Source organism: Nicotiana attenuata, unplaced genomic scaffold, assembly GCF_001879085.1.
Source record: "Nicotiana attenuata strain UT unplaced genomic scaffold, NIATTr2, whole genome shotgun sequence".
Taxonomy (NCBI): Eukaryota; Viridiplantae; Streptophyta; class Magnoliopsida; order Solanales; family Solanaceae; genus Nicotiana; species Nicotiana attenuata.
Window position 1 is genome coordinate 42,783 of NW_017670627.1, and position 16,190 is coordinate 58,972.

General features: G+C 33.2%; 1 protein-coding gene across 1 annotated transcript; it reads right to left on the reverse strand.

The window, feature by feature from the left end:
* Positions 1–5,913: 5,913 nt before the first annotated feature.
* On the reverse strand, positions 5,914–6,751 carry LOC109241678. The gene has a single exon (XM_019408439.1). It carries the CDS (start codon positions 6,664–6,666, stop codon positions 6,124–6,126), a length of 543 nt encoding a protein of 180 aa, XP_019263984.1. The 5' UTR covers positions 6,667–6,751; the 3' UTR covers positions 5,914–6,123.
* Between the last annotated feature and the right edge of the window lie 9,439 nt (positions 6,752–16,190).

Below are 16,190 nucleotides of genomic sequence, written 5' to 3' on the forward strand. Positions count from 1 at the left end.
GGGTGCACTTTTGCATTCAGCTAAAATATGCTTTGTATGTGAAGTGTTACTACTAATATATTGTTATTTTTGGAAAGAGTATACATGTATACATGTAATTTTGGCCGAACTTTTTAGGTGTCGGTGACCCCTCTCTCTACAACGTAGGTCTGCCTCCGATGTACTACGACCACCTCTTCTTAACCCTAGCTTTAGAACCATGTTTCATGTGGAGCATGATAGAGAAATTAGGGGAAACGTTACCTTGCATTTCTGCAAGAGCATGTTTCCACAGCTCGAACTCGCGTGAACTCATGCCATGTAACGAGGTCACCAGTTCGAGCCGAGGAAAGAGTCTCTTGCAGAAATGCAAGGTAAGGTTGCGTATAATAGACCCTTGTGGTCCGACTCTTTTTCAGACCCCGCATATAGCGGGATCTTAGTGCACCGGGCTGTCGTTTATCATGACCTTTCACCATTTTAATCTGGTAATTATGGATGATAGCAGCACTACATACTTTATCTCGAGCTAGTAATCCCAAAAAAGATATTGAAGAAATTATATGGTTCCTGGATCAATGTGATATCTCACATTAAGGGTGTTCGTCGATCGGTGCGGTACAGTATTTAAGCATTTTGTTTCAGTATTTTCGATATTCGGTTCCTTAAAATGCAATACCAATACCGTACCTAATTAAATTCGGTATGGTTCGATTTTTCTCCTTTCGGTTTGAATATTAACTAGTGCATAGAGTCATAGAATGTAATATTCTGAATTAAAGTACTCAAAAAAACAAAACTAAAAATATTTGTTGACAAGAGTTTTGTCCAAAACTGGCAAATATCAACTTAGGGAGAGAAAATTGTACATAAATGAATCAGTTTGATCATTAGAAACGTCTTGTTACTTATTTAGAGTTAATTGATGCACTTAGAAAATAAAGGAAAGTAAAATTTTAGATTTTTATATTTATGTTATAATTAATAATATGCGTATTGTGTAATATAATATATTTCGGTACGATATCGGTATCGGTATTTTGGTTTTCATTTTAAAATGCCAAATACCATACCTAATACCAATATTTTTATAACTTAAACCTAATACCATACAGAATACCAAAATATCGAATATCAAATACAAAAATTTCGGTTTCAGTATGGTAGTTCGGTATTTACCAAATTATGCACAGCCCTATCTCACATTGAGTAAATGTTTAAACCTTCCCCTATTAGGTCCACTCCTTTGTCTTTTCTTGCCTATCATCTCCCCCGATCAATCAACAGGGATGGCCGACGAATTCTGTAGTCTAAAGCCAAACTTTATAATGGGCCTTAACTTCTTATTTTTTTAAATATTATTTTTTGTTTGAAATTATTTTTCTAGCTTTTTAGATGCAAAGTTATTTAATAATTTTTTTATAATCAAATTCTCCTAATAAGTCTTTCTCAATTGAAAATATAGTTGATTCATTTAACCTCTCTTAAGTCATTTTGATAGTTAAGATTTATCAATTTTAATTTTGAATTTTTTTTTCTGTTGAATCAATGGTATAGGACATATTAACATTTTTTTTATAAGAAATATAGGCATTTGGAAAGGAATCAATTTTTTTTATTTGATTGAGTATATTAATTAAGCTGTTATCTTCTAATTGTATTATTTTTTTTAATATTTTTAATTCAAAAAATAAATCTAAACCATCAATATCGGATTAATTATTGTGCTATAAGGAATATGCTAGATTAGTTCATCATCTAGTGATCTCTATTTTTTATCGTTAAATAAAAAACAAAAATATCTTGATGTGCTTCGAATTATTCGAATCTATTTTGAAGCGAAAAAATAGCCTTGACTATCTAGAAAAAGTAATCAACTCCAAAGAATTTTTCGAGAGAGTTTGAGATTTCATTATCAATATTTTAATCAAATTAGTTCTTCCTATATATCACATGTTTCTTACGAAATTCAAAGTCAATATTTATTTCAAATGAAAATCCTTTGCAGAAATCATAGTAGTTGCAAATTCTTCTTTTCTTTATTTGCTAAAGAAAAAAACACACTTTTTCACTTCGCGGAATTTTTTTTAAAATTTATAATAATCGATTAGGTGTAGCAAAAAATAGGCCACCATAAATGTGGGGCCTAAAGCAGTTACTTTATCGGCTTAGGGAAGGGTCGCCCATGTCAATCAAGATATCCCTCGTTTCGCCAACAAAACAAAATTTAATCATCAAAAATTTTGGAGCGTCTCGGGATGAGAATTTTTTTTGGGAGAAATTTAAAAATTGCCAGATGTAAGTGGTCATTCAGAAATAGCCACAGTTTCAAAAGTAATCGAAATTTTATGTAAAGATAAATCTGAACGAAAATACTGTTCAAAATTCGGAAAATACTCCAGCATAATATACTGGAGTTCCAATATAATATACCAATCTAGCATAATATGCTGTAAGTTCATACACAGGTGCTCCAATCTCTAGTATATTATGCTGGAACTTTCGGCGTGTTGGAGTTCCAGCATAATATGCTGGAAGTTCATACACAGGTGCATCGATTTTCAGTATATTATGCTGGATCTGTCCCTGTTGCAGCAAAATAGTGACTATTTTTTAACAAACGTTGGCTATTTTTGAATGCCCAGTCCGAAAACTGTCTAGCCCGTGCTATTTTTACAAAAAAAAATCCTACATCCCTTTCTTGTGTCGGAGACATTGAATAACAGCGAATATAGAATTAAATCATTACTCCCTCCGGTCCATAATAAGTGACCTTATGGCCTTTTTATTTTCAAAATAAGTGTCATTTTCACATTATCAAGAATGAATTAACGTTAATTTTTTAAATTTTCCCTTATTTACGTATACCATTGTGTCAAGTTAGCGATATAAATTTTTTAATGAAGGATAATTTAGTCAAAATATTTATTTGCTTTTTAGGAGTTAATATTTTATTAAGAGGTGTGCCAAAGAAAAAAAATTTACTTATTATGGACCGGGGAGTACAATATTGTTAAAACTTATGTAGATATCTTTAACATCGACTTTCCCAGTTAATTAATTAGTGTTGAAACATAGTAATTAATGATGACCTAATTCCCATGAAGCAGCAGCTTTACTAAAGAACAATCTAACTAGGGATATTGACAAGGCAAAACTAAATAAATATTCATATAGTGACATTTGCAACTCATTTAATGCAAAGGATAATGGCAAATTGATATAGCTTAGGTCGGCTTTATTTGGTCATATTATTTATAGGATTTAAATTTTAAACTCCGACTCTACAAAAAAAACTTTCGTACTATCAATGTATTTGAACTTGTTATAATAGATAATTCTATTTTATTTTTCAAATCACTAATTATACTTCGATAGACAACATGTAATTATCTTTAAGTCCCCATGTTATACAAATTCTTTAACACGTCAGTTTATTAAATTGAACATATATAAATATACATATGGCCTATGAGACATTGTAATAAAGCTTTTAAAAAAATACTAATGTATATCCTTATCCCCTTGCACAAAAGAACAAGCCCTCAATTTCATCACTGAACACTTGGGTTTGGATTCTGAAGCATGGGAAGATGCAGTAATATCATAGCAGTAGAGATATGATCGTAATCTTATCTTTGATTTTAAATTTATGTATATAGTTAAATAATTTTTTAATATACATATAAATAGTGAAAGGGGAGCCTGGCACGCGCAAGATAGAAGTTGCATCGTCTGATCAGGAGATCACGAGTTTGGAAGAAACAATTCTTAAAAAAAATATTACAAAATAATGTTGCGTTAAACAAAATTAGATGTGGTTCAATTTTTTTGGAATTTCGACATGTGCGTAACGTGAGCTTAATGCGCCAAGCGGCGATTTGTATATATACTTATGGTTATCATCGGTTTATTACTCTTTTCTGTTTTTTACTTTTTGTAGCTTCTATTAATATATCAGTTTGCACCTATCCAAAACTAAACGATAAGAGCAAATGCCAAAAGTGTAATTATATCAATGAAGAGAAGAAAGCTTCAATTATTACTATGCCTAACCGCTATTAGTCGACTAGGTTTAAATACAGTATATACTACCTTGGTTCATTTTACTTGGCACGTTTTGACTTTTTACGTCCTTTAAAAAATAATAAATAAAGTGTATAATTTATTATGGTGTCCATATTAATTGATGCATATTTTATAGGATTTGAGAAATAATTTGAAATAAATAATAAATACTGTGGGTATAACAGGAAAAGAAATTGTCTTCTATTGATATACGTAAAATGATAAGTAAAAATAAAAATTTATTTTTAATATACCTGCCAAGTAAAAATGAACGAAGGGAGTAAAACATAATTTTATTTATAGAAATATTCTATAGTAGTATCATTATTTCCCTAAATGAAGATGAAATTATCAAACTTATGCTACGTCTATTAATTTGTGTATCCTTTTTCTTTTCTTTTTTGCTCATTTATGTGGCTTCCAAGTTATTATAGAAGTAAAATTTTGTGTTCTTTTTTGATTAACTATGTAGCACCGAAAGCTCCTACTTAACTAAGCAGTAAAAAATCAGTTTGAAGAATAAATCTAATAATAATACAAGTAAAAGGAACCCGTTACGTTCATTTGTCACTTCTAAAATTCACATTTGCACAAACAGCATTGCAGTTAATTATAAGCTTTTGTCATTAGTTTTGTGTATAGTCAAATATTTCTATAACAGGTTTATTTATTCCGAATATTTTTGGATATATAATGAAGTGTTGTTATAAAGAAATATATTATTATAAAATAAAATTAATTTCAAAAAAGTTTAAATTTTACTGTAAAGTATTATTATATAGAAATACTGTTATAGAAAGGTAGCCTATCTATAACTACTTGCGTCGGCTAACGAACCAGTTTAATTCTTAGTCCGTTATTTGTACACCAAATACACGTTGAAATGTGGAACGCGACAATCAACAAGTTTCGTTTGCTCACGGAATATAATGAAGAAAGTTTGTTCTCTACTCTCTTCGGTTCACAATAAGTGTTCATTTTACTTTTAGCACGACCATTAAGGAAATACAAAATTCTATATAAAAATACATACTATGACTAAACTAACCCTAATTAAATATTTAATGTGAGAAGTAAGAAAACTTTTTAGGAATAAGTACATAGGGGTTATTTTATAAAAACAAATTGAATTCTTTCGTGATACATAACTGGACACTTATTTTGAACCAAAATAAAAAAATAAATTGAACACTTATTGTGAACCGGAAGGAGTAATAACGACACGAAACCAAATTTTTATAAGCTCATCACGAGTAAAATAATTCTCACTTTCACACATTTATAATACTAACGGGCAGAAAAATACACAACTTAAATAAACCATATGTGACACAATAACAACAATACTTGGAGGTCGGGTTAGTTGAGCAAGAGATCCCAAATAGGAAGTCGCGGGATTGAGCAAAGGGATCCCCAAATAGGAAGTCGCGGGTTCAAAATTACCTATATGTGAGGTCATTGCGGAACTTACCTAGTATAATTTATCTTTTCAATATAAATTAATAAGCTATTACACTAGAGATCTTTTCAATATAATTTACAAGCTATTACACTAGAGCGGAATCTACCTATCTACATAGAACGGACCTGTAGGTTTCCTAATTTACCAAAAAAAACTAAAACAATAACAACAATTTCAACAAATTAAATTTATTCTTAATCTTTTAAAAACATAAGTTCTTTTAGCATAATTTAAACCGAAAGGATATAAACCGAAACTTGACCGTCCAAAATCAGTCCGAGTGCTGTAAATTAAACACAGAACGTCCGTCATTAAAGTACAATATCGCTTGCAAATTTGGTCCTTAAAGTTTAATCTGTATGTCTTTTTTAAGGATATAGATAAAATTAGAAGCTCGTATAAGCAATCAACGGGAGAATTAAACTGGATGATTCGATGTTATATAAATTTCTTCATGTAGTAAGACTAATATATACACAGTCGGATCTTAAGTTTTTGGCCGACCGGATTACACAAAAAAACCGTTCCGTTCCGACCTCCACCCAGTCACTCGATCCGCCGCTATGCTTCGCCGCCGCCTTGTACCAGCTGACGTCACTTCATCGTTGCTGAGGTCAGCATTCAGCAGAATCATCGGTTCTATACATATTGGAAAGCCGGCTCGGTCGGCGCTGAAAACCGTAACGGCGGCGCTGTTGATGAGACGACGGACGAATCAAAGCCGCCAAAGCTCGTTTCACCAATTCGCCTTCAACAGTACCGAGTCGTACAAGTGAATTTGTCATCGCCGACCGCCTCGTATACAACCGGTTCGAATTCAAATTATAAGACGACGATACTGTTTGAGTACTGCTACTGCTCCTTCGAACGTCCGTTTTCTTATGCATACTACAACGGTATGAACCTGGATGTGTCGTCGGCGAACACATACACGTCATCTTCTTCTGAGAAGACATAGATTTGTACTGCCGGTTCGTAGTGCTCTCCCGGTTCATAACAGAAATAGACCGGCTTGGGGAAGAACTCTCACGGTCCAGAGAGAACCGTATTGATGAAGCAGAAGACGACGTCGTCCTAGAGTTCGACGAATAAAATCTTTCGGCAGGTGAAAGTGAACGTAGCACCGGTCCGGTTGATCGCCGAGCAGAAACCGCCATTTTTTGCTGCTTTTACAGTTATAGAGAGAGAGAGAGAGGAATCTAGAGAGAAGGAGTATCTTATAAGCCGTGTTTGGCTGTTTGATTTGGCAAACCGTAGTTTCACTTGAGGTACGTATTTATAGCAATCACGGAACTATTATTTCTATTTTATTTTTCTTGGAACTATTTATTTTTTGTTTTTAATATTTTAGTGGGGTATCTTAATTAGCTTTAATTACATGGCTGACCCTCTAGATTGTTTAGAATTCTATTTTGGCCCTAGATGCGCGTTAGTTTTGTGTTGACGCATTTACTTGATGATTAAGAAATCTCAAATTTGGCACATTATGTCCTAACACACTCCCGAGATACTTCTTTTAGTATTTTAATGAAATTAAAATTTTAACTTTAAATAAGCAAAATATCTAAGATTCTGAGCATAGACTTAAAGATATGGCGAGGAGTTATGCGCACATAATTTAGTAGAATTTCTTTTTTCGCGATAGTGTGAAAGAGATTAGCCGCTAAATTAAAGTTCTATCTAGCTAATTAATGGCTAAGAAATTTATGTTGACATTCTTCGATGTACTCGCATATGTTTGATAATATTGACTCTCACGAAAACTTTGTAAAACTTTGTAATATCACCAAAAGTATAGTTCCAAATGAAATACTTGAACACACTAAGAAGTTTATTTGCATTAGTCTAATCGAACAACGAGGATATTAAATCCAACTATTTCACAATTTTGTTTCATAACATTTACAAAGTTTCAATTCTATAAATATCTCGAATAAGTTGTTTTATTATTCTTTTTCTTGTACTTTTCAAAAAGGTAATTATACGAGATATGACACATCTTCAACTTACTGAGAATATAATTCTTGATAGAGAGGATGGAGGTCGAGAATTAAGATAGTAGGTTAGTAACTCGTCGCGCGTTTTTCTTCTCCATAACAGTAGATATTAACATTACTCTCGTATTTTCTTATTCATATTTTTGTTATTACCGGCTATCTTTTACTTCGGTTGTTTTATTTTTTGTTGTTGTTATTACTGTTTTTTTTAATGGCATCTCCACTATCGTATTTAATTTTCATGACCGTTAGGATTATGCTTTTCTAAAGCCGAAAGTCTATTCAAAATAACGTCTCTCTCTTCACAAGGTATGGGTATGTGTATACTATATTCGCCCTAGACCTCACATGTGGATTTTCATTGGGTATGTTATTAGTGTTAATATATTTTCCAAAATATGTCAAAATTCGTACTTTCAAGCAGGAGAAAAGAGAGTATCATGGTTATTAGGGCAACAAAGTGTAAGTTGGTCAAAATCTCAAGGATATAATTGCAATAAAAAGCTTTTCAATTTCTTTATAAAGTAGTAAGGACTAATATTAAACAATGGGCTGCTGGAGGATAAAGTTGAAAAGGACAAGGAAATTTGCCGTTTGAGTAACGACCACACTGTTGTAATAGAAGACTACCACGTCCCAGTTCATGTTTGGTGACTCACTCCATATAGTTTCCACGTATAACTGTGTCCTTATTGTTTATATTAATTCAAACAAGATTCCATTAAAAAGAATTAAAAGAAGATAGGATGATTCTTTGAAAAAGGTTTAAAGATCATGGCCATTGGGATCATCAGTTAGAGCCTAGAGGCGGTGCTCATGTAGGGTTCTATGATGAACGCCATTATCTTTTTTTTATTTCTTATTTGTGATTTGCACGTCTATCCGAAATAATCTCTTTGTTCTTCCGGCGTGAGATTAAAGTTGCGAATCTTATTTTTTTTAGACTCCACTTATTAAAAATTATTGAGTTTATTGATATTGTCATTTTTATTTGTCGTTCAAATTATTGAATCGAATTACTAATATTTACATGTGAATAGGTTATTCTTTAGGTGCGACCGTTCTTCGACTCTTCCGTAAATACGGAATATTTCGAGCATAGAATTTTTTACCGGATATCAATATAGAACATTAATAAATTTAAACTTACATCACGTAAGACTTATCAAAAAGAAAAACAAATCTCAAACTTAAAATCTTTATTTCAGTGTGTAAGGATGAATATTCGTTTAATTGTGACAATTTTTTTGTAATTTCATATATATATATATATATATATATATATATATAAATCAACCTTGGATGACAGATTTAGTTGTCATTTCTATTATATTATTAATCATATTTATCATAATATAATTACTCTATAAATAATTTAGTTGTGTAATTATTATAATAACATTCCAATTTTATATGTGTGCTTTAACCAAATCTTACTTTGTAGGATTACACTGAATTTGTTGTTGTAGATATTTTATGTGTGCTTTGACTGTTTAACCAGGTACTTGTCACTTCCTTTCGATATGAATATCAACAACTCAAATTTTTAAAAATTATTATGCTCACAAAGATTTAAACAGATAAAGAAATGACATTTTGACCTCCATTAATTTAGACTTTAATCTCTTAAAATTTTCATGAATTTCATTAAGTACTAGCTAGGCCACAATCTCAATGATTGTGTGCCCTTTTGGATTCCCTTCTCTCCTTCATGTATTCCTTCTTTCTTTATTTCTTATCAATCTTAGGTTAGTTTATGTGTTATATAGATGATTTAGGGACATAATTATTGGTATCTTTAGAGGTTAACCTCAATTATATGTACCTTACTAATATATGTTTAATCAGTTCTGTTATGGTGTTAGGGCACAGCTAGGAGAATAAAAATTGGTGCAATGGATTTGTTTTCGTTGTGGCACGTCCCCTAGGTCGGCTTAATTAAAACGTTATTTTTAAAAATATATACTTCCTCCAAGATACACGAGAGCCAAATTATTTAACTTTCATTATTTTGATATAGAATCTTTAAATTTTTAAGATAATATTTATCTATTTATAAATTATACAAAAAAATAGCATATAAGTTACACTAATAACAACAACAATAACATGCCTAGTGAATTCAAACAAGTCGGGTCTGGAGAGTATAAGATGTACACAGTCTTACACCTACCCTGCAAAGACAGAGAAACTATTTACGATATACCCTCGGCTAAATATATGTTACAATAATTAATTCATAATCGAAAATAACCTCTTTGATTTTTCAAATGTAAAAATGTCACATAGAAGTACTTTAATAAAAGAATAAATTCAAAATCTTAATGATTTTCTTTTCATAAAACATACTAAGGTGTCTAATGGAAAAGGCCTAAACCCATGCTTTAATAAAATAAAAAATCTTGTGATCTAAAAACTACAAAACAGATTCTTCTTATGTCACATGTCACATGTCACATGAAAGTCTGATCTCTTACACCGAAAGCTTCTAAAGCACTATGCTTTTTCTTTTTCTTTCTTCATTATTTTCCTAAACTTTTCTCATATTTAATTAATTAAATAAAACCAAGTAAAGTTTAGTTTAGAAGATTCATGATAGAGAACAAGTGGTCAGGGTAATATGAATTTTTTCATGGAATTTTCACCTCCTATAGCAAAGGTTAACACCTTATTTATTTTAAATAAATACCATTTGAAAAAATTATATTCTATAGATACCTTTTAATGTTTATAGCAAAATATCTAATTTTGGTTACCTCCTACCCCTAAGCCACTAAATACGTTATTCAGTTACACTATTTTCTTTCTCTCTCTACTTTGATACATGCCATTCTTCCCTATTTTTTTGGGCTATTCTCCGGCGCCAACGCTCTTGAACTAGACTCCGTCATTCTTCCACCAAATCCCTGCTGCTGCTTTTCACAAACTAATTGTCAATATATTCCTCTTTCTTAACACTCCGCCATTCTTCCACCAAATCCCTACCGCTGCTTTTCACAAACCAATTGCCAATATATTCCTCTTTCTTAACCTGTTCCCCCCTTTATAGTAGTAGAAAAATAATTTTCACCAGAAGGCAAAGAAACCTCGATATTATCATCCAAGGGAGACCAGTAACAAGAGATAGCAATTGTCGATTAGCCGAAAATTAGGCTTGTTGGCGGATTCGCCGGAAATCAGGGTTGTTCTTGAATAAAGACGACAGAGTTCGGGACTGAGCAACTTGATTTTCTGTTAATATATTTCAATGTATTTTCAACGTATCACGCTGTATTTTCATGTATTTCATTGTATTCATTGTCGTTTTTTATTTATTGTAATATAATGTATCTCGCTGTATTCCATGTATTTCATCGTATTCACTGTCTTTTTTTTCATTGTATTTCAATGTATCCCGCTGTATTCTATGTATTTCATTGTATTCACTATCTCGCTATATGCCATGAATGTATTCATATATTTTTTTAATTAATATAATTTATGTATTCAGATGTATTATATAATTTCTCTGAAAATTGCTATATTTTGGGGTATTTTTTGGTTGAGAATCTTTTTTATACAAGGAAATCAAATTTTGTGTGTTATAATTGAGTTTGTTGAGTTATATTAGGAGTCTATTATGTTAATTGATTCACTTTCCGTTTAAAAACAGTGTAATCTCCTGTTTCACGCCGTGAATACAGTCGAATACAATAATTTGTCCAGCTGTAATCCCATGTTTCACGCCATGAATACAGTCGAATACACTTGAATACAACAACTGATTAACTGGACTTCCCTGATTCACGCTTATTTTTGCTACTGTATTCATGAATACAGTAGCTTAAATGCATCTAATACATCTTATAACAACAGAAAACGTATCTACAATCCGTAATATAGCAAATGGTATCTATAGATAACTAATTACCACTAAAAGATAGTGCTTTATGAAAATTTCTCTTTTTTCATTCCTATACACTGTTTGAAACCTTATTATGAAAAATGTCCATGTTTTAGTATTTAGCTGACCTAATTATATTTTAGTTACGAAATATATACAATCCACCTTAAAAGGCTCCCAAATTCATTATTTGTGCCTTCAATCAAGGGATTTAGTTGCACCCTTTTCCTTTTTTTCTCCTCTTCTCTTTTCTTATTTTTCTTCCGCCTTAATATACGGTAATCATGGAAGCTATTTTTCTCCACCATGTCATTTTTGTACAGTTCTCCCAAAAACCGATTCCCCCCTTAAAAGATACAAAAATCAGTCAGTTAGTTTTTTGGGAAAATAATTTTCAGACGAGTTCTTTTCATGGTTGATGGCGTCTTTTCCTTCTTTTGATCCCTTTAGACTCGTTTCTTCTTTTCAATTTAGGCAATGGTTAACGGAACGTAAAAGAAAATTTAACCTTACGAGAATCACCCCGGCAAGACAATTAGAACAGAAATCAACAGAATGCTTTCTCTCACCAAGCAAATATTCAAGTAAATGCTTTGCCAATTCTGTTCTATTGCTAATCGCAGGATCCATGATACAACATTATTTCTACAACTTATCTACAATTTATCTACAACTTTCATACGTTATTTCTACCCAGTTATATGCAACTACAATGTCATACCACTTAAATATAATTTTTATATAAATTTTATAAAATATATCTTTTATATATTTTGTATCTGACTTGTACATAGTAAAAACAAATCTCATTCAACTAATTATATATTATACAACTTATCTACAACTTTCATACATTATTTATATAAAACTCCAATATCATACAACTTAAATACAATAACAATATTGTTCAACTTTCATACAATATTCAAAATAAAAAAATATATATAAATACTAGAATACAATTTTACTACAACTTTACTATAATTTCGTAAGTATAATGTATGTCATGTCTTCTTCTTCTTCGAGTTTCAATCTGAAATTCAGCCAAAATCAAGTCTAATCTTCACCAAAACACCCTCAAAATTGAGATATAAACTCCAAACAATATTCTCAATTATTTGCAATAACACCCAATCCAAACAAATAATGATTTTTGAAAACCCAAATTTGAATTCAAAGCTTCAAAGCTTTTTAATGGCTGTCAATGGTGGAATTGCTGCTCTCTTTTCCTTTGCTCTACATTACTGAAATTAGAGATTGAGAAATAGAGTGAGACGTAGAGAGAGAGAGAGAGAGAGAGAGAGAGAGAGAGAGAGAGAGAGAGAGAGAGAGCAGGAGGGAGAGAGAATAAGGATGTGAAATAATTAATTCCTAATATAAAGGGATACTCATTTAATTCCTAAAGTATATATAATTGGTAAATTTGTATATATGATGTAATGAAATTGAAACTTGAGTAGGAAGGGTAATAAAGTTTCAAATAATGTATAAGAATGTAAAAATTCCTTTCGTTTAACCATCAAGTATCGGAAGTACACTAATCAAACTAATTCAAATTCACGTCAAGTAGGTCCATTATAAATAAAGCGGGTTTTATTAAAAAATTCAAGGTGATACCTTCTTGACAAAAAGTAGTACTACTATAATAATTTATTGGGGGAAGTGCACGGTTAGCCACTAATAACACATGTATTTATTTTTAAGTCACTGTTTAAAATGTCTTTAGTCTTTAGCCACTGCTTTAATAAACTGTACCTGCCCGGACGAAAACACCCTTCTGCTCATGTCCTTAACTTTTGTACTTAACTTCAGGACTTCAGGACTACATGTCCTTAACTTTTGAACTTGGAACTCTAAGTTCAGGACTTCAAGACTACATGTCCTTAACTTTTGAACTTGGAACTCTAAGTTCAGGACTTCAAGGCTACATGTCTTTAACTTTTGAACTTGGAACTCAAACTTCAAGACCAAGCGTCCTTAACTTTTGAACTTGTAAGTCAAAGTTAAGGACCTATTATCCTTAACTTTTGAACTTGTAACTGTAAGTTAAGGAATGTTTGTCCTTAACTTTTGAACGTGTAACTGTAAGTTAAGGACTGTCTGTCCACTTTTGAACTTGAAAATCAAAGTTAAGGACCTATTGTCCTTAACTTTTGAACTTGTAACTGTAAGTTAAGGACTGCCTGTCCTTAACTTTTGAACTTGTGTCCTTAACTATTAACCTTAACTTTAGGACTTCAAGGCTACATTTTCTTAACTTTTGAACTTGAAACTCTAAGTTCAGGACCATGTCCTTAACTTTTGAATTAACTTTAGGACTTCAGGACTACATGTCCTTAACTTCTGAGAAGGAATTGCATTTCCTGTTTACTTATCACTCTTTTTCTTATTTTCACAACTTTTAGTTCTAAAAATAAATTCATACTGAAAGCGACTGTTAATAAACATTTGTGCCAGGCTCAAGAAAAAGATAAAAGAATTATATTGAGTATATACTTGTCTGGAACATGAATCATTTTAATATTAGAACATACAACTGAATCCACTTGAGAATGAGAAGAAACACAGTCGCCGGTTTCCTCCCATGACGCAACTGAATCCACTTGAGAATGAGAAGAAACACAGTCGCCGGTATAAACACTGCACTTCCGTTTGGGAAGGAAAAAGAGATAGAAGAAAGGGTAACACCGTCTTTTTATATTAATTTTAATAGACTGGTGGCTACTTTTGCTCAGTATTAAAAATGCTGGATAAAAAATAAATATCACTTTAAAAAGTGGCTACCCCACCCAACTTTTACTAATTTATTAATCAAAAATTAAAGTAGTGTGATAGTTTTGAAGTCCATTTTTTTATGTTTAGAGAAAGTTATACCTAGAGAATAGTTAATTTATTAAAAAGCCGGAATCAAATTATTCTTTGCTTTATTTATAGGTCTGAAATTAGAGTAGTCAAAATTAAGAATTTTATTTCTTTCGAAAAAGAAACAAAATAACAAAGAAAAAAACTAGCTCGAATTAATCAAGCGAGTGATAAAACTATTTGGCTTAAAAGTTGTTGATACACTTTGTAAGCGATAAAACAATCAAAAAATAGAGGAAGGGTAAATCGTAATCAAATATAATAATCCTAGAGATGCAAAGATGATAATGTTTGTTATAGATCCAGTGTTAGAAGGATGACAATGTATGTTCATAAGATATATTAATCGGAAGTAGAGATATAGAGAGAGAAAGATAGAAAATGAGAGAGTTGTATTAGATCAGATAGATCCCCCTTTACAATGTGGAGGTCTCCTTTATATAATAGAAGACCTTCCTCGAAAGAATCAAAAAGTTACAGAGATAGGTAACGTCTTTCTAGTGTAGACGCTGAGTTCTAAACGACGCCGCTTTCGTCCTCACGGCCGAGTCGTACCCGCTACGTTGGTCGGCGTACACTCATTGGGCGCGCCCGCTGGCGTAGAGATACTGAGGGTTAAATTTGACCTTATACAGTTAGTCCCTCCGCTCGTTGGAGACGCGTTTGGTGGGCGTCTTCGGCGGGCGGAAATGCGAACCTCGTCGTAGGAGGATTTAACCTCGACTAGGGGCGGTAATATGAAGTGAAACGTATGACGCTATTGAGCTGCTGACGCGTGGCTCCCTTTTTGGAATGATGTCATCGCATGTATGCATCATCATTATATATGCCCCCGAGGCAGTTCAGAGGATGAAGTGACGTTTTGGTTTTCGGCGCACGTTTTGAATCATGACCCTTCGATTTCTGTGCAATTGTCCTTATAAGTATGAGAGGAATTTGATATGATTCTACTTTCAAAACTCGGAAAAGTATTTTCTGATACATCCTATTGCCTTTCTTTCCTGTAACCATTATTTTGTGAAGGAATTTCCCATTTCTGTTGAAATCACACTTCCCTTTGTCAGTGCCTCTTTTCTCAAGTAGCGTTATTATGGCGAAACGCGGACAAAATAATAAAAAGGCCAAGGATAATATCCCGTCTAGGGTTCCGCCATCTTCTGGTGGTGAAGGGGGAAAGGCGGAGAAGGCCCTCGTTCCCCTCAGCATAGACAACGTCCTTCCGAGGGAGATGCACGTTCGCAGGGATTTCCCGACTAAAAGCCCTGATCTTCCCTGGGAGCGCAGCATTTTGCTTCAATCCCATTTAGACGAGTTGCGAGAGACGCACCGCATTCCGGATCATGTGGATATGGTTCCGGCCGGAACGGATTACGCCAACGTGCACCGGCTTGGGTATTGCGCCTTCTACGAGTACCCGTTCTTGGTTGGTTACGACCTTCCTGTATATACTCTGGTGGAGGAGCTCTGCCGCTTATACAACGTGTGCCCGGCCCAGCTCACCCCTTATACTTTGAAGGTATGCCGCATCATGACCACCTATGCGGCCAGGGCCGGGTGCAGCGTCTCAGTACACCTCTTGCAGTTGTTCAGCGCCGGCTACCTAAGGGGCACTATGCTGCAGCTGAAAGGTCGTGGCGCAAAGGGCCTGGTCGTTCAAGCCGACGACAAGCCCAACCGCCGTTTTTGGCTTAAATACTTCTTCATCAGGACGGAGCACCTGGTGTCGAATCCCGAGGGTTTCCCGGAAAAATGGAATTCCGAACGTGAGTGTTTCTGTTTGTAAACCTTAGTGGTGCTTGCGCTTTTGTCTATTACTTCCTACCCACGTTTTATGTCATCGACGAAGTTGGGAGGAGAGGCCCTCGCTGCAAAAAGAAATGGGGGGGGGGGGGGGGGGGAAGAAGAAAAAAGGGAAAGCAAAGGCCACAATGGCCTTACA

Coding starts and splice junctions, on each gene's coding strand:
- LOC109241678 (XM_019408439.1), bottom strand. CDS start 6,666: ATGGCGGTTTCTGCTCGGCGATCAACCGGACCGGTGCTACGTTCACTT.